Below are 27,069 nucleotides of genomic sequence, written 5' to 3' on the forward strand. Positions count from 1 at the left end.
AAGAGACCGGGACCCGGGCAGGGACCGGAGCCGGGCCGGTCGGGTCCGGGTCCAGAACGTAGAGGCGGGCGGTGCGGGGAGGGGCCCAGGGCGGCCGGCCGAGCCGGGAGGACGGAGCTGGGGCGCGGCGGCTGGGGAGCCGGGACCGGCCTCGCCAACGCCGCGGCTTCGCTTCCGGGTGAGGGGCGGGCGGGCCGAGCAGTTCCGGGGCGGGCGGCGGTTCCGTCTGTGCGGGCCGCGCCGCGGCTGCTGGTCCCGGGCGCGCGGAGGGCGCGAGCGGCGCGCGGGGGCCGAGGGGGCGCGAGGCAGCGGCGCGGGGACTCCGGGCCCCGGCGGCGGCCCATGGGGCGGGAGGCGTGAGGCCGCTGCCTGTCCGGGGCTCGGGGGGTGGGGGGAGCGGGGCGGGGAGATGGATAAACTGACCATCATCTCAGGATGTCTCTTTCTGGCCGCCGATATCTTCGCCATCGCCAGCATCGCCAACCCGGACTGGATCAACACCGGGGAGTCTGCGGGTGAGCCGCTGGCGCGCGGGGCCGGGCGGGAGATTGGCTGAGGGCGACGCGAGGGAGGGGAGACCCGGACTGAGGAGAGGACGGGGTGGAGGGTCCCGGCCGGAGGCTAGCCTGAGGAGACCGGGGGCGGAGGGGAGACCCGGGCCGCGGAGGAAAGGGATGGAGGAGAGGAAGCCGCCGGGCGCCAGCGGGACCCCCGGGCTGAGGGGAGAGGCGCCCCAGGCCGGGTGAAAAGTGGCCGAGGAGACCTGGGCTGGGCTGGCAAGTCCCGGACCGGGGAGGAGGGGAGCAGCCCTCCGATGTGAGGGATCGCAGAGGAATGAGCTTCGTTCTGGATTTAAAAAAAAAAAAAAAAAAAAAAGTCAAGGTGGGAGACGGGAGGAAACTGAGGCTCCTGCAAGGGAATTAGAAACCAGGCGGAGAGGCTAGGGCTGGGAGTGAGGCAGCCTGCGGGGCAGTGCGGGAGCCACTAAAGAGCTGGTGGGCGAGGGGAGGCCGAGAGGGATCAGGTCCGACCCCAGACCCTCCACCACCAGAGGAAGCTGCGGCCGGGGGCGAGCCCGGGCTGCGGGCTCTGACCCCACCAGGCAGGGTGAATGGTGGGTGCTGGGAGAGCTGGTGGGGTTGGTGGGAGTGGGGGGCGCCGGATTGGAGCCCCTCTGCACCGCCGCCCCCGCCCATCCCCTGCCCGCTTGGCAGTGTTTGAGAAGCTTGTGGCTTCGGATTTTCCCTTTGAAGTGTGTATGTGGTTATAATTCTGCTTTATTTTAGGCCCGGGAGCTATAATACTACTAATAATAAACCTCATTTTATGGAGCGTCTTTCCAGCGCATCACAAAAACGCTGGAGAGATCTTAATAGTAGTTACAAAATTAAATAACACATTAGAGTTGCAGGCAGCCCGGCAGCGGGAGCAGTGCTTGCTGTACCACCACGGAGCTGTGGGCGGGAGAGGCAAGGTGGTGCCCTCGGGAAAGAGGCGGGCATCTTTTTGAAGGGTACCCCAGGTGAATGCGCTTCCAAGATTTTTCTCAGCTTGGGCCACTTCTTTCCCTGCTACCTCTTCTCCCTCCCCTCTTCCCCCGCCTCTCTTTCTCCCTCTCTCCCAGACCTGTGAGACCAAACCTTAATTAATGTAAACAGCTGTCAGGAGAGCTGCTCCGATTTAAGGAATGGTCTTGTTTTTTAACTGCTTGTTCAGTGCAGGTGAAGGAACTTTTGGAGGGTTGGGAATGTCAAGCTCCCTCCATGGATAATTTCTTATAAAAATGCGGCCGGGCGCGGTGGCTCACGCCTGTAATCCCAGCACTTTGGGAGGCCCAGGCGGGCGGATCAGGAGGTCAGGATTTCGAAACTAGCCTGATCAACATGGCGAAACCCCGTCTCTACTAAAAATACAAAAAAAAAAAAAAAAAAAAAAGAATTAGCCGGGCATGATGGCGCGCGCCTGTAATCCCAGCTACTCAGGAGGTGAGGCAGGAGAATCGCTTGAACCCGGGAGGCAGAGGTTGCAGTGAGCTGAGATTGCGCCACTGCACTCCAGCCTGGGCGACAGAGCGAGACTCTGTCTCAAAAAAAAAAAAAAAGAAAAAGAAAAGCATCACTGTGCTGTCAAAACTTACTTTTTAAGTATTACTTATGGTTCTGTATTTATCCTGCAATATTTTTAGCTCTTAGAAAAAAAGTGGTAGCTGGGACATTTGTTGCTTCCTCCTCCCTCCCTTCTGTCCCCCAATCTAGACCTAGTAACACAAAATCATGCTGTCATATTCACTGGTTATTAAAATAACACTCTAAAAATTCTGCTACTTTTCTTGCCCATAGAGTTTTAGCAGAACTCTTAATTGTAAAATATATGAAGAAAGAATCAGGATGGTTTCGAATTTGGTGGTACTATGGGCTTTGTTTATGAAAATATTGTTGCTGCCCGACAACTTAACACGGTTACATGTATGACATCCAGTTCGTGACCTGTTGATGTTTTTATCCTACTTACATGTGTATTGACTCCTTTTATGAGACTTTCAGGCTTCACGTACTTAGGGGAAAAGGGGTTTCAGTGCTGTAGCAGAAGGAATCTTTTTACAAAGAAGTTTTAGATAGAATCCCAATAGATAAAATAGACTAAATGACCATGCAAAAGATATAGTTGAAAGAGAAGAATTGTTACATATAAAAGAGAAGAAAGATAAGTGATAGCATAACATTCCTAAGATGGAAAAGGGCATAGCCGGGTGTGGTGGCTCATGCCTGTAATCCCAGCACTTTGGGAGGCCAAGGCGGACGGATCACCTGAGGACAGGAGTTTGAGACCATCCTGGCCAACATGGTGAAACCCTGTCTCTACTAAAAATACAAAGAAGTTAGCTGGGCGCGGTGGTGCATGCCTGTCATCCCAGCTACTCGGGAGGCTGAGGCAAGAGAATCGCTTGAACTTGGGAGGCGGAGGTTGCAGTGAGCCAAGATCACGCTACTGCACTCCGGCCTGGGCGACAGAATGGTACTCCGTCTTAAAAAGAAAACAGAAAAAAAAAAAAAAAGGGCAAGCTCCTCTTGTATTCAGAAGAAAGCAAGGATAGAATGAGTATAACTCTTTCAAATTTGGAGGCAAAATTGGCTGTGAGTTGCCATGGAGATAGGAGCAATGGATGTCCAAGGTCTGAGGAAATAGAAACTGTTCGAAATAATTGCAGAGAAAGCTTGCCAACGGTGATAAGTAGGATTGTCTAGCAGCACTGATGCGTCGTGGAAGTTGATGGTCATGAACATACAGTGTGATAACCTATCTGCCCTCTTGACCTTTTCTAGTAGTGCTGTGTCATTTTGGTACTAAGGTAGGTGAATTTTCCAAGTGTTCTTGGAAATAAGGAAACATCAAGAATAATGTAAAAGCCTCATATACAATAATGAATAATAAAGAATAATGTGAAGGCTTCATTCAAGGTTGGGGTTTGCCAGATACATTGCAACAAAATGACAGAGCAGCCAAGGTATTTAGGATAGTGGCCAAAGTATTGTAATGATGGCTTATGGAGTGTCAGCTGGATAAAGAGTGAAAATGAATAAAAACTAATGGATTGTTCAGTCGAATAGCAGATGGTACAATGGTACATGGCCAGTGGAATAGGGGACCCAATAAAATTGAAGACCAGTCAGAGTGGGAGTGATCAATCCAGCAAAGTGGAATGGCAGGGGATCGTAGGCACAAGGTCCAGAGTGTAACAGTGACAATGTGTGGCTGATGTGGGATCGAGGAAGTGATTGTTTTTTTCTAAAAGTTTCCCTTGCCATCTCAGGATACCACTCCGTTAAATATTATGGCTAGAAAGAGGAATAAGAGATACTAGGAACAAAGGAAATTTTTAAAATTCTTATCTAGCGTGTATTTCTTACCTTACATATGTCAGGCAGTAAACCCCCCAAAACATAAAACGAATGGGACAGTATGTTCCTTTGTTTACTGTTGTGCTTGAGCTTGTATGCTGTACAGTCTCACCTGAGCAGGCAGATGTAGTCCTGAGTTAAAAAAAAAAAAAAAAAGTGCAGAGTTACACCTTCCAAATCAATGAAACATTTACAAGAAGTTCAAGTAAGATCTCAGTGGTGACAGGTCTAGCTTTATTTCAAGAGCTGCACAAAAGCCACTTAACCTGGCAACAAAAAGTTAATGTGTTGGTTCCCTTTGGTGTATTATATTCAGTCTATAAAGTTTTGATTGTGATGTTTTCATTGCAGTTTTTATACCGGATAAAATGTATTTTAGAAGTAGAACTTTTGGAGCTGAAATAGTCTGCAGAATGTAGCTTGAAAACCACTGCAGTGAACTACTAAGGGAAAGTTTCAGAATTCAAGTCTAGACTTCATCACTTCATAGCTCTGTAGCTTTAGGGCAGGTTCTTTAGCCTCTCTTTGTCTCCGTTTCCTCCTGTGTAAATTAGGGATAATAAAAGTATCCATCTCATTGGGATATATTGATAATTAACTGAGTTAACCCATGTCAAACATTTAGAACAGTACCTGGCATACAGTAAATGCTCAATAAAAATTACATATTGTTATATTGCTGTTCTAGTTTATAAGAACAGGTGTCAGAATCCAGTTTTGAAATGAAAGCCCAGAACTGTGAGAAATGATGTTTTCTCTATTAGATGTTCTAGGAAATAAGGAAACATCAAGAATAATACAGCCATGCTTAGAACAAGTTAAATATATGTCCCTCTTGGCTTTGGACTTTCTCTGTCACTTCCGTGCTGTTCTTCCTCTTCCAGTCTTTCCATACTCTAATCTCTGTTCTCAGCTTCTACTTGAACTACCATAGAAGGAATAGGAAAAAAAAAAAAAAAGAGTAACTTCCTGAAGTCCCTATTGATAAACTATGTTACTATAAGATTATGGACCATACTTTGGACAGCAGAGTTTTTCATGTTTTTATTGTCTTGGTCTAGATACAGAGAAAGTACATCCCTTTTATTTTCACCTGTGTGATTAACATTTCATTTACTTCTTGTAATGGCTTGTGGATTATGCACAAACTTTTGAAGATCTGAAACATATTGTATGTATGGGGGAAGGCACTCTAATGAAGACTGTTTGTGTTAGTGTAACCAGAAATATTAAATGTAGATGAATACAGTGGCAAAATTATATAATTCTGCTATGCTAAGATCAAATTTCTGCTGGTTACTGGAACTCAACACCAACAGGAATATCTTTGATTTTATATAATGCTTCATAGTTTTTGAAGCACTTTGACATCCATTACTTGATCTGATTCCTTAGGATGTTTATATTTGGCCAATGTAAAATAGTCATTTTCACATTTTCCCCCACATGGTAGTGCTTTGCATGTGAGATTTGAGTTTCAGTGCTGCAAAGATTCCATTGAAGAAAATTCTTCACTGAAGTATTACCTATATGTTATTTATGCACACCTTTTACTTATCTTAAATGAAATTAAAATTCTTCAGTGGCTGGAGGTTTTCCCAGATTACAGAAGAGGGAAAGAAGGAGACTTGGGTTTCAGTCTTGAAGTAATAGTCTTTGCTTTGTACAAGCTTCTTAATTTCACTGTCACTCTCTTCTCACCCCTGAAGAGACTTTTTGTCAGGGGGAAAAATTAGTGTTAATTTTAACAAGATAAACAGTTAAGTAAAGCTGCGTCTCTGATAAATATAAATGGTCTACAGATCCCTTTAGTGAGGAAGGCATTATCCCCTCACAGCAAGGATTTCAGTGACCGTAATCCTACTCATCCTAGATAGATTTGCCTTATGTTCTTTATGAAGATTTCCAGATGTTCCCCAAAAGTCTCTTTCAAGTAGCTGAAAGAACTTCTCCCTTATGTCTCGTCAAAATTTCCCTAAAGTGGTTATCATATTCATGTTATAGTTTGTCATAACGAAGTTAAGGTTAGTGTATTCATTTCTGAAGATATTTTCATTCTTGTTGTTTTTAAAATTGTCTAGATGGGATGTTACTGTTTGGGGGGGGGGGAATCTCAAAAACTGACATGTTCTTCCCTGCTTGTATTCTGAACTAGTTGAGGGGCAAAAAAGAAATAAGGTATTTAGGGGCTAAAATATTATTTTATTACTAAGAAAGAGGATATTGGAGAATGTCACTTACATTTGGGGGCACGTGACGTCCTACTCCTGGACCTTAAAATTGAGCAGACTTAACAATCCAGTCCCAGACAGAACTGGGAGAACTGCCCCTATAACACTTCCAGCATGACAGAGGAGAGATGAGTGCTTCCAAAGGCAAAATGTTGGATCACATATGCCCAGTATTTTCTCCTAAACTACCAGTCAGATGAAGTCAGTCCTTGTGACCTGACAGGGATTGAGTGAGGAGACACAAATGAGCTAAAAGTATTATGCCAACAGGATTCTGTCCTCTCCCCCGGTCTCCATTGCTCATGGATAATAAAATCGGGAATAAGGAGAAAGCCTTATGTGTTTAAAACCCACTATATGTCTAGCATTTTGTGAGGAAGAGTTTTCATTTTCTTCAGGTCTAAAGATTGGCAGGTGTTCAGGGAAGTGAAAGCCTTGGTGGGGGTATCATTTCCTATTCTGCTACCTCCTACCTACTTCATAGGAAAATCTGGTAAACCTCAGATAAGGGACTGTGGTGCTTGACATCTATCTCATAAGGGTTCAAGATCTACAGGTAGATCCCAGCCTATGCACTGGGGATCCTCAGTTTAAAACACTAAAATTACAAGTTGCTCAAGCAGACCTGTTTATTAAGTAATAGAAAATGATTAAATCATTAGTCCTTTCCCTGGAACTGTAACAACTTCAAAGGTCACAAAGGTACTTTGACATGAAAGAACTCTGTAACATCAGTTGTTAAACAAACCTATCTCAAACTTCATTTTATTAATCACTTTGGACATGATTTATAGAGGACAGGATTTGGTTACCTAAAAGGGCAAATATTTTGAGATTGCGTTCTCCTTGAATTTAAAAAGCATTAATAATATTTCTTCATTGGTCTTTTGAGCCTATTTCCAGTAAATTTTTTTAAAGAGCTTTATTGAGATGTAATTCACATAATACTAAAATTCATCCATTTAAAGTATACAAATAAAGTATTTAAAGTATACAAATCAGTGGCTTTTAGTATCTTCATAAAGTTGTGTGCTACCATCACCATAGTCCATTTCAGAACATTTTCATTACTCCAAGACCAGGCTAAGAGGTGCCTCTTAGCCTCCTAGGCAACCCCTAATATGCTTTCTGTCTGTTGATTTGCCTATTCTGGACATTTCCAATCATAGAATCTATGTGATCCTTTGTGACAGGCTTCTTAAACTTAGCATAATGTTCTCAAAGTTCATACATATTATGACTTTTTTTTTTCTTTAAGAGACAGGGTCTTGCTGTGTTTCCCAGGCTCAAACTCCTGGGATCAAGCAATCCTCAGCGTGGTAGATGCACGCTGCCACACCTAGCTATGTATTTCTTTTTTATTGCCAAGTATTCCATTATGTGAATAGACCACATTTATTTAGCCATTCATCAGTTGGTGGACATTTGGACCACTCAGTTTTTTACTTCCAAGCATAAAAGTCTATGAAGATAAAGTGATTAAAGATGTTTTTTAAATGTGATTTTTTAAAAAGTGACATTATCAGTGTAATCTATTTCAGCATATCAAGTAATAATTATCAATAAAAATTCAAAAACCGGTCTTTTTACAGTACTCACAGGACATGCTTAAAGCTTGAGATCATTTATGATACTGTGAATTCCCAGAGTGGACTAGATTTTCCAATAGGAAATTAGATCTCCTGAGCAAAGCATTAATATTTCCTTTACAACCTTAGTTCCAAACATCATCTCTTTTATCATTACCAACAGAGATGGAACCACTTCAGAATTAAGACTATACATAAGCCTAAATGTTTTTGGAGAAGGGGAATTTAGGATGAAGAACATGAACAGCAGGCATGAGTAAATGGAAATCACTAAAAGAAGGAAATTCAGAAGAAAAAAAATTAGAGTAAAGACTGCTGATGCATTTGTTAGATTGGCCATACTTATTGAGTCCTTCCTTATTTGGCTGCCAGAACCCCTTTCAAATTTTGCATAGTAATGGTTACATATATCAGTTCTCCACTGTTCTGCTTAGTGTGACCAAAAACATCATTGTTTAATCCCTTTCCTGGTAAATACTGAGTTTGTATTGGAGTTGCAGTATAGTAAAATGGTTCTGTAGGATTTGGAGTCAGGCATATCTCTATTTGATTCTTGGATTCCCTTTTTATTAGCTTTATGATTTGGGGCATGTAATTTGATTTTTCAGCTATAAAATGGAGACAATACATTTACCTCAAAGGATAGTTGTGAGGAGATAAAATGTGGCATATAAGAGATTAGCACATTGTCCGATACTTAGTAAATGCTCAAATGTTAGTCATTTATTATATAAAAGATCAAAACATCTGGATTTTTAGTGTTTCCCTTTTGTACTGTCTGTCTTATTTATTTACTTATACCTGCCTTGTTCCAGAAAGAGATTTAAGGCAACATAATGTGTCTGTATTTGAATGTTCGTGAACCCAGCTGGGTCCAATCTGGGAAGAGAGACTGCGTAGTCAGTTGTTGTGGTAATACACACCTATGGGACACATGTAACTACCAAAACCAAGGAGTACTTGGGTTTTTATGTTTCTGGAACAGATTGAAGAGGTTTTCTAAGTGAAAGACAGCCTAGCATAGTGGAAATGGCACACGGGCTTTGGGGCAAACCAACATGTAGCCAAGTCCCAGTCCTACTATTTACGAGCCGTGTAATTGATCTTAGACAAGTTGCAGTTGAGGGTTTTTATTAATGAAAATTATATCATTCAGACCTGATTAATACCTCTTTCAGCACTTCCAATAGTTATGCAGGTTTAGACTCCAACTTTGTTCTCCTGTGGGTTAAAGAATATTAACCACAGTGTATTGTTAAGATCATTTAGTTCAGAGGTTAGTTTTAAAGGAATTTAAGAGCTGGTAGTACAGTTGGAGTATCAAGTCAATTTTTCTCACCTCAAAGTGTGAAAATAAGTTTGAAATATATGAGATAGTTGGTTCTTTATAGAAACCTGGCAAGCGATATAGCTGAAGATTTAGTTTATGGAATAAATTTTTTTCTAGTTACTAGCTTCTGTAATGCAACTGTGAGTTCATTTTTTCCATAACCCATTTCAATGCATACTTAGGTGGTGGGCCATATTGCATAATCTTATAGGGGAAATTTAGACATGTAATGAAGTGTTCCTGTTTATGAAATTGTCACCGTTGAATTATAAATAAGAACTTGTTCGTGCAACCCGAATGCATAATTATTTACATAGTGACCGTGTTTGATATGCTTCTCTAAGAGACCCAGGAAATTAGGTTGTACGGTGACAGCAGTGACAAGTATATAGGTATAAATTTCATATTTACAGCTTTACCTTTGTGATGGTTTATATAACATGACATTCATGTCTTTTTGGTTGTCAGAATGTTGTATTTTCAAGTTCTGAAGCTACACCTTTTTTTCCAAGTACTTTCTAGAATTGCCCGCCCAACTAAGCAGCTAGCAGCTTTATAATTAGAAAACCTGATCCAATTGATAACAACAGATTGAAAGTAGCAGTTATTTCATCCTTTATCAACTACAAACTGATGAAAAAGTAATGTTGGGAAAGCTGTTGTAGAAATCCTAAAGAGGCTTAGATAAGAGCCATGAGGAAACCTGAAGATCTTTGAATATCAGGATACCTAAAAATAGGTACCTGAATTAAAACCATTTTTCAATAATATACCCGTACTGTGTATTTCACCTAAATTTACTGTGTTTGTAAACTTTACTGTGCATTCTCTTGTTAACTGCAAATTACACGGAGGAGAATTCTTGCCAAATATGCAATGAGCAAGTAGAATGTGACGTTCCTTTGGGGTTTATTGCTTTAGATTTGACCAAAAAAAAGAGCATTTGGGTTTGGGTGTTGCTATCAATGGTACTTACATGTATTTGTGAATATGTACCAACTAACATGTATAGTTTGCTTAAGGGAAGTTTCCGTGTGTGACTCCAGTTCACTTTTGAAGCAAACTGACAAATCTTTGAATCACTGCTTTTTTTTTTAATTAGCAAAAGGCTGCACTTTGTGTGTCTCATTATACTAGCTTTGCTATAAATAAAATATCACATTTGGCATTTTGACACTTGCCGTTGTATATATTGAGCAAAAAGGCAGCTGTTGACTTTTAATATAGATCTGTTCAACTAGGGACCATATTCTACTATAGTTAGAGATTAAACAGGAGTAGAAAAAAATGCAGTTGGGTGGGTCAAGTAAGAAAAAGGAAGAACAAAATTTCATTATTGCAATATATTCACAGTAAGTTGTTTACCTGGAACATGGTTGGGTCCAATTTCAGCCATAATAATAGAAGTTCTTTTCAAAAATAGGCTATGTTCAGATCAGTTCTGCTGACCAGGTCACTGACCTCCAAAGACAAAAATCTTTAAGGCCACTTAGACTGTCAAAGAGATATGACCATTTGATTTATAAGGTACCATCATTTTGATAAAAGAAATCTTTAATTTACTATGAATATTTTAAAAATCTTCCCATAGATATTCCCTATGCCATTGGACTTCATTCCAGACCATCTTGCAACAAATGCTATTGACGTATTTGTGGTCTGTAAGGAATCTGTACTGAAATAATCAGAGAGATTATGTTTAAGCAAATGAAAAAAGTCCTTGAGGTACCCTATACCCTGGGAAGATAAAATTGTATCTTGCATGTCTTACATCTTGTGAGTATGTACCAACATATGCATAGGATCAGGCAATCAGAGAGGAGGTGGAATTTGAGCTTAACAGATGATACATTTAATAATGAGTAATAAGGAAGACTTGGGTGGTTCTTGTTCTTGAAAAGGGAATGGCATGAGTAAAGGTAGAGAGGAGGCAGTGAAATTTCTATTCCAGTCCATTTCTCTGTATTGCAACTTATTTTATCTTTCTAAAGAACAAATAGAATAATAAATACTTGTATAGCATTTACTTTGTGACAGATTCTTTTCTAGACACTTTACATGTGTTAATTGATCCCCACAATGCCCCTGTGTAAGTGCTGTTATTTAGACAGCCTCATGAAAATACAGAGAAGTCACTTGCCTAATGTCACACAGTGGATCCTGGCTCTTAACTATTGCGTGTGCTTGTACCAGAAACCTTCAGTGACTTCATCTTCCACAGGACAAAAGACACTCAAGGATTTTCACAATCTGGCTCCAACTTATAATACTTTCTGGCCTTAGATCCTGCTTTTTTCCCCCTGCATGAATGTACATTCTAGCCCCTCTGTATTACTTTCTGTTTCCTGTGTGCAATCAGTATTCTCATCTGTAATTCTTTGGTCCTGTCACTCTCTCCAGTCCCTGTTTTATCAGTATCCTACCCATCTTCCGAGCATATCAGTTGCTATCTTCATAAAACCTTTTTTGATCCCTTACCTAAAGTGATTTTCCAACCCCTTGGTAACACTTTGCACATTTTTTATGGTAGCATATCTGTGTCATGGTTATTTGTGTGGTACTTGCCCTATTTTCTAGTATAATTTTTTTGTAGTATAGATTTTTTTTAAAGTTCTTTGAGAGCAGGGAATATGATTTATTCCTTTGCTGCCTTTGTATCTTAGGCAGCATTCAGTCTAAGCTTGCACAGGGCAGGAAAGAGGAAATGTTATGGTTAACACTAAGATTTTGAACCTGGGCTAGGGAATAAAATTGGGAATTTAGAGAGTGAGGTGATTGTAAAAAGTGAGGAGTTGATTTAGACATGTTCTGTTTGAGGTGATAGTAGGATATGCAAGAAGAAAGGGACTAGAGCTCAGAAGACAGGAATATTTGGCACTCCCAGTCTTATCTCATTTTCACAAGTATGATACTTAAATTGCTACATATCAAATTAGCTGCATATCCATAGAATTCAGGCTTCTTTTTTTTTTTTTAATGTATCAGTTGGGGCCAGGTGCGGTGGCTCACGCCTGTAATCTCAGCACTTTGGGAGGCCGAGGCGGGCAGATCAGCTGAGGTCGGGAGTTCAAGACCAGCCTGACCAACATAGAGAAACCCCATCTCTACTAAAAATACAAAATTAGCCAGGCGTGGTGGCACATGCCTGTAATCCCAGCTACTCAGGAGGCTGAGGCAGGAGAATCGCTTGAACCCAGGAGGCGGAGGTTGCAGTGAGCCAAGATCGTGTCATTGCACTCCAGCCTGGGCAACAAGAGCGAAAACTCCATCTCCAAAAAAAAAAAAGTATCAGTTGGTTTTTATTTAGAAAATGAAGTCCAGCTACTATATAATCATTCCTGACTTTAATTTTTTTTTTTTTTTTTTTTTGAGATGGAGTTTTGCTCTTATTGCCCAGGCTGGAGTGCAATGGCTTGATCTCGGATCACCGCAACCTCCGCCTCCCGGGTTCAAGTGATTCTCCTGCCTCAGCCTCTCAAGTAGCTGGGATTACAGGCATGCGCCACCACGCCCAGCTAATTTTTGTATTTTTAGTAGAGACAGGGTTTCTTCATGTTGGTCAGGCTGGTCTTGAACTCCCGACCTCGGGTGATCCACCCGTATCGGCCTCCCAAAGTGCTGGGATTACAGGCGTGAGCCACCGCGCCCAGCCCTGACTTTAATATTATAAGATGAAACTTAATTTGTAGGTTGTTTTGTTGATTCTCTGGGTCAATACGGAAGTTAGATTTCTAGGCTAGCCCACAAGTCCATGTTGTAGTTGAAATACTTACTTCTGCAACAACAAAATAGTAGAAAGCAATACAGTTGCTTTACTATTTGCATTTTCAAAAGATAAAAAGGAACAAGAAAGGGCAGCTTATTTTTCTTATTCTTGATCGGTTTGACTTCAAAGCTTACAGCATTCCTCCTATGTGATATAGTTGTTCACTGAGATTCTTCTTATATATGTCAACAGTGTTTTGGGTTTTCTGGCCCTATCAGAGGAATTACGGAGAATGTATGTGTAAGAGGTTTCCTGAAGTGGAATAACCTGTGGTAGAGTTAACTCAGTAGAGCTGAGGAAGATACGTATGAGTGAATGCAAGTGCATATGATATGTGTAGTTTGCTGTGGTGGGGGTGGGTAGGGGATGGTGAGGAACTTGTAATGGGTAAATAATCTCTCCCATGAGGAAGCAAGATGAAATGGAAGAGGTTGGATCCAATGTTCCTCATCTGAGCCCACGGGAAGGGCCATTGGTCTGGTCTAGAATGGTTACTGCTCGTTGAGGGGACCTCTATGGTTGGATAGAGTAAGGAGAAAAACAGTATTTTGTATGCCAGTTTAAGTATGATAAGGTGCAGATTAAGTCTTTTATGTTGAAATCTGGGTTCTGATTCTGGCTTTCCCATAGTTGTTTTGTTTGTGCTTGAAAATTTACCTAAATTTTGTTATTCTGTATTTTCCCCCAACTGAAAAATAGTTCCTGTCCCCCTTCATCTTCATAAATATCCTCTTACTTGAAAATAAAAGTGAGTGTATATGATATGTTAAATTCTTAGGAAAGTATTTTATTCAGAAAGTTAAAAGAGTATGGGGGCTGGGCTCACACCTGTAATCCCAACACTCTGGGAGGCTGAGATGGGCAGATCGCTTGAGCTCAAGGAGTTCGAGACCAGCCTGGGCAACATGATGAAACCCTGTGTCTACAAAAAATACAAAAATTAACCCGGTGTGATGGCGTGTTCCTGTAGTCCCAGCTACTCAGGAGGCGTAGGTGGGAGGATCTCATGAGCCTGGGAGGTGGAGGTTGCAGTGAGCCGAGACTGGACCACTGCACTCCAGCCTGGGTGACAGAGTGAGACCCTGTCTCAAAAAAATATATATATATAGGGTAGAAGTCAGAACTCAGTTCAAATTCTGGTTCTGTTGTTTACCAGTTGAGGGGCTTTGAGCATGTTTCTTGGCCTCGGAGCTATAGTTTTTTCATGTATAAATGGGGATAATACTTCTTACCTTGAAGGGTGGTTGTAAGAATTAAAGTTAATATATCTGAAACATCTACCACAGTACAGGCACACACGGTAACTGCTGTTATTGTGGTTAAGCAACTAAATGGATTAATCTCTTATCACATTTGATACATGGAACATAAACATTGCAGTTGATTATTTGCCCACTATACAGTTACTGAAGGCAATCTGATGTTTTTAAAGTAGGATGTATCATTGTTTTATCCTTGGCTGCCCATATCACTTTTTTTTTTTTTTTCCATTAAAAAAAGTAGTCTCACTATGTTGCCCAGGCTGGTTTCAAACTCCTGAACTCAAGCAGTTCTCCCGCCCTGACCTCCCAAAGTGCTGGGATTACAGGCGGGAGCCACTGCCCAGGCCCTGCCGGTATCACTTTCACGATGTACATTGTAACCATGCCCCTGATACTTGGATTGCTATCTTCTTCCAGCTCAGTGCACTAAGAGTATCAGACAGCCTATCCAAATGTTTATATGCAGGTGCTGTGCTGCATATCAAAGGTAATGTGTATTTGGGGATTTTTCAAGTGTGATGATAGATTGTACTAAGCCACTAGCATCCTTCAACCTTCCTACACTAGCCAACATTTGCTAACTGGGTTATGGATGTAATCTGTAGTCCTAGGGTAGATTTCCCTGACTGGCTAGGTATGTAAACCATAACCCTAACCTCATTAGTTGAGGTTAGTCACTATCATGGACTGAATGCACCCGTCCTTCCAAATTCACATGTTGAAATCCTGACCCCCGGTATGGTAGTATTAGGCAGAGGGGATTTGGGGAGGTGATTAAAAAGAGGTCTAGCCCACTTTGTGCTATATGAAGATACAATGAGAATTTACCAGTTTGCAACCTAGAAGACCCTCACCAGAACCGGACCTTGCTGGCACCCTGATCTCAGATTTCCAGCCTCCAAAAATGTAAGAAATGAATTTTAATTGCTTTTAAGCCACCTGGTCCTTTGTTATAGCAGCCCAAATGGACTAAGACAGTAACCAAGTGTCAGTCAAGGGTTGTAAATGTAAAGGATGATTGATAATCACAGGTAGCCTACAAGATAATTTATGGTATAATCTTATTCATCTTCTTATGATGAAACGTAAAATGTGAGACTCTGTTTTTTTATTCTGTAGACAAAATACTTTGGGTTTAAAAATTTTTTTAATTGAGTCACTTAAGAAACCATAGCAAAGAATCTTACTAAGACAAATGTAGACAGTCATATATCAGCCTACTAAATCACCTTTTAGACTCCCACTCTGGATAAGATTTAGTGGATTAGGATTAGAAGACAAACCCTTTTATGTTGATATGTTGCTAATATAGGACTAATCCTAGAAACCTCATACTCTTTCTGAGGTTCTTACCATTCAGTAGGTAGCTATTATCGTGTAGCCATTTAGAATTGCACCATTAGTTAAGTAAGATGTTGGCTTTAAGTGGACCACCCTGTATTGAAGATTTAATTATCCTTTATTGTGACTATCTTGACAGTTATCAGGGATGTTGGATACATTATGGGTTTTCCCTACTGTGCTATTTCTTTTATTTTTTGCCTCTGTAAGTTGCTGGGCACTGCTTTTTTTCTCTTTTTATTAGCCTAGAATTAACTAAAAGATTGTATCTCTTATCCATCACCTCCTACTGTGCTCTGCCCTTCCTCTCTAGGAGCCTCTTGTGGCAAATCTCCAACTTGGCCATTCAAGCAGTTCATACCCAGATGAAAAAGTTCAAGGTACAGATATCAGCCATTCTCAGTGGTCAGTTTCCATTGTCTTTACCAATAGCTCTCTGCTGTGCTCAGCTCCTGTTTCTCTGAGCTTGGGGTTTTACTGAGTTTTTTTTAGAAAATCCGTCAACTTATCTAATGAAGAAGACTGTCTTTTGACTGTATTGATATAGGCTACAGAGGTACTTACTCCTTTTCTGTGAACCTGTTTTCTCTTGTATAGATTCAAGAAATTCTTCAGTGATTCTGCTTTGTTGATGGTATTCTTGTCATTTTCTCATGCTGCTATAGAATTTTGTACAAATTATATATATATATATTTTTTTTTCTTAAGAAACTTAGTTTATCCAACAAAAGGACTGTAACACTATTTTACATTCTTAATTCTGATATAAAGCACATTTTCAAATTAGTTGCCAACCTTTGTTTTAAAATTGTATTGAAATCCTGGATCTAGATCTTCTAGACAGTTTCTTTGGTATATTATATTGGTCATTTCAGTGGGGTTTGGAGAAGACAGGAGAATAAATTGACTCACTTTACCTCCCAGCAATGTTTAATGAATGTTGATTGAATGAGTGAAATTAGTGGTTAGGTAGAGCAGTTGATTTGGCCTAAATAGTATTTACAAATATGTATAGGAGATTTAGTCTACAGCAGTTGATTATCTTTGAAAACTTTTTTTTTTTTTTGAGACAGAGTCTTGTTCTGTCACCAGGCTGGAGAGCAGTGGTATGATCTCGGCTCACTGCAACCTCCACCTCCAGGGTTCAAGTGATTCTCCTGCCTCAGCCTCCTGAGTAGCTGGGACTATATAGGCTTATGCCACCACACCCAGCTAATTTTCGTATTTTTAGCAGAGACAGGGTTTCACCATGTTGGCCAGGATGGTCTCGATCTCTTGACCTTGTGATCTGCCCACCTCAGCCTCCCGAAGTGCTGGAATTACAGGCATGAGCCACCGCGCCTGGCCAAAAACATTTTTAATAGTGGGAAAGTTATGATACAATAATTTTCTTAAGGTCACACATTTAAGTAACCAGAAAAGGTTTAAGTTTTATGGCTCCTATTTATGGCAGGAACATATGTGTAATCAGTTAGAATGCAGGAGACATTATATTAAAGTGGCTAACAGCACAGACTGTAGAGCCTAGGTTCAAATTCTACCTGTTCTGTCTGGACATGACGGTTCATGTGCCTGTAATCTCAGCACTTTGGGAGGCTGAGATGGGAGGATCGCCTGAGCCCAGGAGTTTGAGACCAACCTGGGCAACATAGCAAGACCGCATCTCTACAAACATTTTTTTTTTTTAATTGCTAGTCATGATGATGTGTGCCTGTAGTCCTAGCTACTCGGGAGGCTGAGGCAGAAGGATCGCTTGAGCCTAGGAGTTCAAGGCTGCAGTGAGCTATGATTGTGCCACTGCACTCCAGCCTGGGCAATGGAACAAGACTCTGTCTAAAAAAAAAAAAAAAAATTCTATCTGTTCAGCTTACTAGCAGCATGATTTTGGGCAACATACCTCAGAGGTCTGTTTCATGTATATAAAACACTTACAGTGCTTGGCACATAGCACTATGTAAGTGTCAACTAAAGTTAATCAGACTAACTTTTGAAGATCCTTAGCTATAGTCTTTTCGGGAGCCATAGGCAGTTATCTTAAAATTGATCATAAATAGTTTATTGTAATAAATATTAAGTTGTAGATATAAATGTTACCGTACCGATTCTACTGTTTACATATAAATTCTAGTCCATGGACAACTGGCCACAATGTTTACCTCATATGAATAGTACCACTACTGTAAAGAAGAGTAGTCTTACTATTGAAAAAAGTAAATTTCAATATTGAATACAAATTGAAATCAGTGAGCCTAACTGTACATCAAATTAATCATGTAACCATCAAGGAAAAAAAGAATTATCAAGTAACTTTTCAACATAAAACTCTGACTGTGCTCTCTTAATGATGGGATATAACCTAAGGACAAAAAGAACTGCAAAGAAATACTGATCTTAGTAGGTAACAAACCCCCTACAACAGCTCTGCAGGGGAAATGTCCCCATTTTGCTGTTGAAGAAGCATATTCAAAGAAGGGAATGATTTACATGGCATTAAATGATGCTGGAGTCATTATACCACACTGCTGTTTTTATAGTGTGCTGTTTCTGATGAGTCCTGTGCTAACCATCCTGGTTTGTTTAGTACCTCTCTCTTATTAACACCCTCTGTAATTATTAGAACCACATTTTCAAGAACTTAGTAACCATTTGAATCCCCTTTTTTCAATAATTTCATTCCATGTAATCAGGCCTAGTTTTTTGAAATCTGCTTTCCTAAGGGGTATTTGACCTACCCATTCTTTACAAATTCTGAGATGACCTAGATGACCTAACAGCTTTTTTCCTAATTCCTCCTGCTTCACCAATAACTAGTTCCTGGAATATTAGCTAGTGTCCAAGTCACAATTATTTATGGTCTGTATGATAACTAAGTCTGGAAGTTGGATATGAGAGAATTGCATTCTTTTTTTTTTTTTTTTTTTTTTTTTTGGAGACAGGGTCTCACTCTGTCGCCCAGGCTGGAGTGCAGTGGTGCGATTTTGGCTCACTGCAACCTCCACCTTCCGGGTTGCAGTGATCCTCCTGACTCAGCCTCCTGAGTAGCTGGGATGACAGGCACGTGCTACCAAGCCCAGCTAATTTTTGTATTTTTAGTAGAGACAGGGTTTTACCATGTTGGTCAAGTTGATCTCAAACTCCTGACCTCAGGTGATCCGCCCACCTCGGCCTCCCAAAGAGCTGGGATTACAGGCATGAGCCACCGCGCCCAGCCTGAGAATTGCATTCTTAAAGACATTAATCTGTTTGTAATTTAGGATGTCTTATAGTGATTTGGTGGTGAGACATACGGGAAGGGGTGGTAAAGAGTGCAATTGTTGGACCTGTGCTTTTTACGTGAAATAGCGGAAATGAGTATTACTTTACAAACTGGTTTTGGAAATGATTCATTCATTAAAGAAAGCAAATAAAAATAGCAATAAAACTAGGACATAATAACTGGTTGTTAAATGAACTCTATGTCCTTTGAAAAGGAGATGATTAAGGAAGAAAATATGTAAATAACTTGGGTACACAAGCTGCTATTTGAAATTCTGCTGAGTAAAAATGATAGGAGGAGTTAAACTGTTCAGGAATTTAGCTCTTGCTTAAAGTATTCGTGTAGCAAGTCTCTGTTTTTTTTAAATTACAGTGTTTGAAGATCCTCTTCTTGAATTAACAGAATCAAAGTGAAATTGCATTTTTAAAATCACTCCTAAACTGTGTTTAGTGTGTGGCTTTAAAATATAATTCTATGTAATATACTAGAGAAATTCTCAAGAAAATCTAGGACTAGGATTTCAATATAATTTTAAAAGGAAGTAAGGTGGGCAATCAGATTAATTTGAAAAAGTGCTTTATATCACTAGTAAGAATGCAAAACTGTGTTATAGTGCTTTCATTAGGTTAACTGGGTTTCTAAACACCTGGAGAAAATTATTTTAGTATTTTCTGTCCAAAATAGCGGTTTGTGGAAAATGCGCCACTTGTCTGGGGAAATCAGTGTTTATGAGACATCTTTGTTAATGTTTCTAAAGTTTTAACTCTCTGGACAAACATTCAAGAAAAATTTAACCGTTATACAAAAATATTCCTACATAGTAAACTTTGAGCACACCTGTGGAATTAGACTTGGTTCATGTTCTAACCAACTCCTTCTAGCTGGTACCTTGTCATTTAGCCTGTTACTGAGTTTCCTTATTGAATTGTTTTGAGAATTAAATTGAGCATACATAAAGCACTTAATACTACACCCAGCACTAAGAAAGCACTCAAAATATAGTGGCAGCTATTATTATTTATCCTTCTTCCTCTCCGTTTTCTCCTCCAGATTTATGAGTGATAGGGACAGAAAATTTCTTATCAGAGTGCCCTTTATTTTAATCTCAAGGTTTTGAAGTAGAATTTAGGACAAAAATAGATTTTTCTGAACCAAAACACTGAAGATTCTGTTTGGGAAGTGAGAAAGCAAGCTGCTAAACACCTACTCTACTTGTGCAGTGACAAGAAAATTGAATTTCTCATTCGTTTCCTGCCCCTAGCCCTTGCCTTCAGTTTCTCTGCCTCAGTATGAAAGTATCTATATTCCTTTGGGGACAGTTGCCTCACTGAAGCCACAAAGAGCAGTCTCCAGGAGTTGTGTGGCAAGCTAACTATAACCTTTTGGAAGAACATCTGGATACAGTTTTCATTTTTAAAGTGTATCGTTTTTTAGGTCATTAGATTTGTATAGTTCAAATTTATTGGTGTCAGTTCTCTTCCTAGGTTGTACCATCCATTTTGAAAAGATGTATGTCTTTTATCCAGAAGATGTAAAGTATATAGGGTCATAATCAATAAAAATCTCTATCTTCAGTTAAACTACTGGAGTTTTCCCTTCTTCAAGTTTTCAGAATATAATCATTATACCAAACACACGTGTGCGTATGCATATATATCCATCCATACGAATATAACTTTCCTTTATTATGATTATTCAGTTGCAAGCAGTGTAGAAGTTATAATATTTGTTTTATTATAATCATTTCAGCAATATGGATAGGGCTACTGGACCCTGGAATTTGAAAAGAGAGGATCTTTTTTATGTTTTTTTTTTAATTTTGATAAAATATGCATAACGAAATTTACCATCTTAACCATTTTTAAGTGTACAGTTCAGTGGCATTAAGTTTATTCACATTGTTTTACCACCGTCACCCCGATCCATCTGTAAAGCTCTTTTCATCTTGCAAAACCAAAACTCTACGCCCATTAAACAACAACTGAAAAAGAGAGGATCTTAACATCAGAATCACATAATTACTACTCTATAAACATCTGATGGGTGTTTACTTCTAAAACAACTGCTTTCTTTTTTAATTGACCTTTCACTATACTTAGCCTCTTCTAGGAATTATTATATGTAATCTACTCAGTCATATTTTCTTTAATTTTTCTCTTTCTACAACTTTACTTTTCCAAAGGTGATGTAAATTACATGTTTTATGTTCTGCCATGTTTATACTCTACTTAACCTTCCCTCACTCCCATAGGCTTGATGAGTGTATATTGTCAGAGCATTATTTCCTGTACCCACTGCTATGTTTGTTTGTTTGTTTGTTTATTTTGAGATGGAGTTTTGCTCTTGTTGCCCAGGCTGGAGTACAATGGTGCAGTCTTGGTTCACTGCAACCTCCACCTCCCAGGTTCAACCGATTCTCCTGCCTCAGCCTCCTGAGTAGCTGGGATTATAGGCACCTGCCACCATGCCCGGCTAATTTTTGTGTTTTTAGTAGAGACGGGGGTTCACCATGTTGGCCAGGCTGGTCTCAAACTCCTGACCTCGTTATCTGCCTGCCTCAGCCTCCCAAAGTGCTGGGATTACAGGTGTGAGCCACCACGCCTGGCTATGTTTATATTTTTAAAAGTCCTAAAAGTCAGATGGTTTAATGTACGTACATTCTTGACATTTTAAATACCTCCAATTTTGAAAGCATTCTTTCTCTGGGCTGTTAGATACATGTATGATTCATAAAATGAAATAGCGTTGCCTGTAGTTATTTCTTGAGTTGCCATTTAGAGTCTTCTGGCCTTGTCATCTGTCTAGGGAAGAAATCCAGCATACCTTACTGTCATGTATGTCATTGTAGATCTTATAGCTTCAGAAAATTCTCTTTCCTTTTCTTCAGAATTCACCAGTTTTAAAGCTTTTTCCTCTCCTTCAATTTTGTCACCAAAATGTGGCTTTGCAGTCACTTGACCTGTAACTTTACACACTTAAGTCTGCTAGACAGAAAAATGCTGTTGCATTCTTAAAAGCTTTTAAGCAGTTATTTGGACTTTTAGTAGAATTAATTAACTAATTTATTTATTTATTTATTTAGAGACAGGGTTTCTCCCTGTTGCCCAGCCTGGAGTACAGTGGTGCAATCATAGCTCACCACAGCCTTGACCCCCTAGGCTCAAGTGATCCTCCCATCTCAGCCTCTCCCGTAGCTGGGACTACAGGCATGGACACTACCATGCCCAGCTAATTATTTTGCTTTTTGTAGAGGTGGGGTTTCACCATGTTGTCCAGGCTGCTCTCAAACTCCTGGGCTCAAACAGTCTTCCTGCCTTGACCTCCCAAAGTGCTGCGATTACAGGCGTGAGCCATGGCATCTGGCCAGAATTTCTGAGTTACCAGATTGCTAAACAACTTCACAGAAAAATTAATAATAGTCTCAAAATATTGTTTTCTTCTGACTCCTCTCACCATAAATTCATGCTTCTCCACTCTATTCTCCCCAGCAGATTCTGGAAGTTTCCTAGCAAAATTGCATATTGAAGCACATTCAAACTTAAGGTTGAAGAAATCTACACAAAGGACATCATTGTGTTATTTTAGACTCTAGGTGGAGTCTGTACTATTTGTTCTACCTTCACCCATATTTAGAATTGATAAGAATGCACTGAGCCTTAGTACTCTCTGGGGTCTGACTCTGCAGGCAGATAGATATTCACTGGGATCCAGAACCTATCATACATCACTGTAGAAAAAGATTCAAATACAGTCAACGTATTTGAAAATCAAAACCGTATTTTCCAAACAGTCAAGTTAAAAGTGTATGTCTGCACAAAGCCTATCCAGTTAAGACAGTGTGTGTCACTATTTTTCCTTTTGCAAACTTCCTTAGTGTCTGAACATTAAGTGCATATTTCTTAGGCAAATTATGCATCAGTACTTTTCTCTTCACAATTAAATATTTCCAGCAGTTTGGGACTCTTTTTTAACTATTCCTCTCCCTGTTTTTTGAGACAGAGTCTCACCCTGTTGCCCAGGCTGGATTGAAGTGGTGCAATCTCAGCTCACTGCGACCTCTGCCTCCCAGGTTCAGGTGATTCTCAACCTCCCAAGTAGCTGGTATTACAGGCATGCTCACCACACCTGGCTAATTCTTCTATTTTTAGTAGAGACGGAGTTTTGCCATGTGGGCCAGGCTGGTCTTGAACTCCTGGCCTCAAGTGATCTGCCCACCTTGGCCTCCCAAAGTGCTGAGATTACAGGCATGAGCCACTGCACCCAGTCTTTTTTTATTATTATTATTTTAAGCATTCTTCTGAGCTGACAAATGATTATCAAAGTGATTCTGATTTATGATTAGTTTATCCCATTTTTTGAAAAGTATGTTTTACCTTCTCTAGGCCAACCTGCAATAAATAAGACCCAGTTTTAGTGGGAGATACAATTAAACAGTTGACCGGAAGTCAGTAAGAAGAGTGCTAAAATAGTAGTTAAGTGCATATTGCAGTTGAAGCATATTAGATGTGCCTCTAACTCAGTCATGGAAGGTTAGAAACGACTACATAGAGGAATGACATCTAAGCCAAGATGTAAAGAACAGATAGGATTTGGCTAGAGAAGGAAGGGCCGTAAGAATGTTCCAGGTAGAAGGAAGCCTCAGAGGTTTAAAAGAATATATTACATGTAGGGGTCCTGGAAGCTCAGTGTAACAGGAGGAGTTTGAGGGAAGGAGAGGCATCAGATGACTCTGGATGGGGAAACAGGGACTAGGTAATGAAGAGCTATAATGAAATATAATTCCACTTTTCTTTTTAAAACAGATTTATTGAGGTATAATTCACATCATACAGTTTACCCCTTTAAAGTGTACATTTCATTGTTTCTTTAGCATATTCACAGTTATACAATCATCACCACAGTTGATTTTAAACCATTTTTGTCACCTCAAAAAGAAAACCTGTACCTTTTAGCTAGCACCCCTCCAACTACCCTAGTCCTAAGTAACTACTAATCTACTTTCTGTTTCATACAGTTTACCTATTTGGATATTTCATATAAAGGAATGATAACGTGGTCTTTTGTGACTGGCTTCTGTCACTTAGCATAATGTCAAGGTTCATACATATTGCAGCATGTATCAGTACTTCATTTTTATTACCAAATGATATTTCATTGTATAGATATACCACATTTTATTTTTCCATTCATCAGTAAGTAGACATTTGGGTCCTTTCTACTTTTTGTGACTATTACGAATAACGCCTCTGTAAACCATGTACAGGTTTTTGCATGGACATACATTTTCATTTCCCTTGCATATATACTTAGCAATGAAATTGCTGAGTCATACAGTCATTGTATCTTTAACTTTTTGAGGAACTATCAGACTGTTTTCCAAAGTGGTTGTACCATTTTCCATTTCTGTTACCAGTATAGGAGGGTTCCAGTTTCTCCACATCCTCACCAGTACTTGTTATTTGTGTTTTTGATTTTAGCCATCCTGTTGGGTATGAAGTAGTTTCTCTTTTGGTTTTGATGCGCATTTCCCTGATTACTAATGATGTAGCACATCTTTCCATATGCTTATTGGCCATTTCTGTATCTTCTTTGGATAAAAGTCTATTCTGATCCTCTACACTTTTCTTTTTTTTTTTTTTTTTTTTGGCAAGAGATTCTCACTCTGTCACCCTGGCTAGAGTGCAGTGGAGCAATCTCGGCTCACTGCAATCTCTGCCTCCCAGCTTCAAGTGATTCTTGTGCTTTAAGCCTCCAGAGTAGGTGGGATTACAGGTGCATGCCACCATGTCCAAGCTAATTTTTGTGTTTTTAGTAGAGATGACTTTTTGCCATGTTGGCCAGGCTGGTCTCGAACTCCTGGCCTCAAGTGATCCACTCGCCTCGGCCTCCCAAAGTGCTGGAATTACAGGCATGAGCCACTGCACCTGGCCCTCTACCCATTTTTAAATTGGATTACTTGTCTTTAATATTGAATTGTAACAGTTCTCTTTTCTTTTGTTTTTGAGACTAGGTATCACTCTGTTGCCCAGGCTGGAGTGCAGTGACCCCAATCATAGCTCACTGCAGCCTCGAATTCCTGGGCTCAAGGTATCCTGCTACCTCAGCCTCCCAAGTAGCTGGGACTACAGGTGCACATTACTCTGCCCATCTAACTTTTTAATTTTTTTATAGAGATGGGGTCTTGCCATCTTGCCCAGGCCAGTCTTGAACTCATGGCCTCAAGCAGTCCTCTTACCTCGACCTCCCAAAGTCTCAGCATTACAGGTGTGAGCCACCTTGCTTGGCCTGAGTTAATTTTATATATGGTGTGGGTAGGGGTCCAAACTCATTCTTTTGCATGTGAATATCCAATTGTCCCACTGCTACTTATCAAAAATACTATTCTTTCCCAATTGAATAGTCATGTCACCCTTGTTGAAAATCAACTGATCATAAATGTGAGAGTTTATTTCTGGAATCTCAAGTTTTTTTCCATTGATCTATGTCCTTATACCAGTGCTACATTATCTTGATTACTATAGCTTTGTAGTATTATAGGTTTTGAAATTGAGAAGTTTGAATCCTCCAACTTTTCTCTCTTTAAAAAATTCTATGGCTATTCTGAGTCCCTTACATTTCCATATAAATTTTAGGATCAGCTTATCAATTTCTGCAACAACAACGACAAAAACCCAGCTGGGCTTTTGGTAAGGATTGCATTGAATCTGTAGATCAACTTGGAAGTATCGTCTAAGTCTTCTAATCTATGAGTATGAAATGTCTTTCTATTTATTAAATCTTTAGTTTCAGCAACATTTTATAGTGTTCAGTGTACAAGTCTTGTACTTTTTTTGTTTGTTTTTTTGAGAGGGAGTCTCACTGTGTCGCCCAGGCTAGAGTGCAGTGGCACGCTCTTGGCTCACTGCAACCTCGGCCTCCTGGGTTCAGGCAATTCTCCTGCCTCAGCCTCCTGAGTAGCTGAGATTACAGGCACCCGCCATGATGCCCAGCTAATTTTTGTGTTTTAGTAGAGATGGGATTTCACCATGTTGGTCAGTCTGGTCTCAAACTCCTGACCTCAGGTGATCTACCTGCCTCAGCCTCCCAAAGTGCTGGGATTACAGGTGTGAGCCACCGTGCCCATCCCGTACTTTTTAAAAAAACTTTTTTTAAAAAAACTTTTTTTAGTAATTGACCTTGAGTTTGCAGTACATGGGGTTACATACTGATATAGCCACCATAAGTTGAAAATACCTCTAAGTTAAGGTTGGGCACAGTGGTTCATGCTTGTAATTCCAGCACTTTGGGAGGCCAAGGTAGGAGGATCACATGAGGCCAGGAGTTCAAGACCAGCCTAGGCAACATGGAGAAACTCTGTCTTTATAGAAGATAAAATAATTAGCCAGATGTGGTGGCACGAACCTATAGTCCCATCTACTCGGGAGGCTGAGGCAAGAGGGTTGCTTGAGCCCAGGAGTTTGAGCCTGCAGTGAGCCATGATCATGCCACTGCACTCCAGCCTGGGTGACAGAACAAGACCCTGTTTCTAAAAAAAATAAAAATAAGAAAATATTGTAAATTGAAAATGCATTTAATACACCTAACCTAGCAAACATCATAGCTTAGCCTAGCCTACCTTAAACATGCTCACAATACTGGCCGGGCATGGTGGCTCATGCCTGTAATCCCAGCACTTTGGGAAGCCGAGACGGGCAGATCACGAGGTCAGGAGATCGAGACCATCCTGACTAACCTTGAAACCCCGTCTCTACTAAAAAAAAATACAAAAAATCACCCGGGCATGGTGGCAGGTGCCTGTAGTCCCAGCCACTTGGGAGGCTGAGGCAGGAGAATGGCATGAACCCAGGAGGCAGAGCTTGCAGTGAGCCAAGATGCACCACTGCAGTACAGCCTGGGCGGCAGAGCGAGACTCCATCTCAAAAAAATAAAATAAAATAAAAAACATGCTCACAATACTTACATTAGCCTATAGTTGAGCAAAATCATCTAACACAAGGCTATTTTATAATAAAGTGTTGAATATCTCTTGTAATTTATTGAACATGGCACCAAATGTGAAAAACGAACTGGTTTTATAGGTACTCCAGTGCATATTGGTTTTGCACCATGGTCAAGTTGAAAAACTGTAAGTCACGGACCACGGGGACACTCTATGTACATTTAGAACTAATCTAAGTTCACTTTCAAATGACACTATACCACTTAACAAGTAGTACAATTACTTTATAACAGAATATTCCCAATTCTTTTGTCCTCTTCCTTATTGCTGTCATTCATTTTACTTATCCATAAGCTGTAATCACTGACACATTGTTGCTATTATTTGTTTTGAACAAACTGTTGTCTGTCAATTAGGAATAAGAAAAAGATTTTATTTTGCTTTCATTTATTCCTT

General features: G+C 40.2%; 1 protein-coding gene across 1 annotated transcript in view; it reads left to right on the plus strand.

Annotated features, from left to right (window-relative positions):
- Nucleotides 1–217: 217 nt before the first annotated feature.
- MOSMO (modulator of smoothened) overlaps nt 218–27,069 on the plus strand; it is a 77,058-nt gene continuing 50,206 nt past the window's right edge. The window contains exon 1 of the mRNA XM_016928694.4: nt 218–515. Coding sequence (XP_016784183.1) covers nt 410–515 — 106 coding nt within the window. The 5' untranslated portion in view covers nt 218–409. The remainder of the gene's footprint in view (nt 516–27,069) is intronic.

The sequence above is a fragment of the Pan troglodytes genome, chromosome 18 (genome assembly GCF_028858775.2).
Source record: "Pan troglodytes isolate AG18354 chromosome 18, NHGRI_mPanTro3-v2.0_pri, whole genome shotgun sequence".
NCBI classification, from domain to species: Eukaryota; Metazoa; Chordata; class Mammalia; order Primates; family Hominidae; genus Pan; species Pan troglodytes.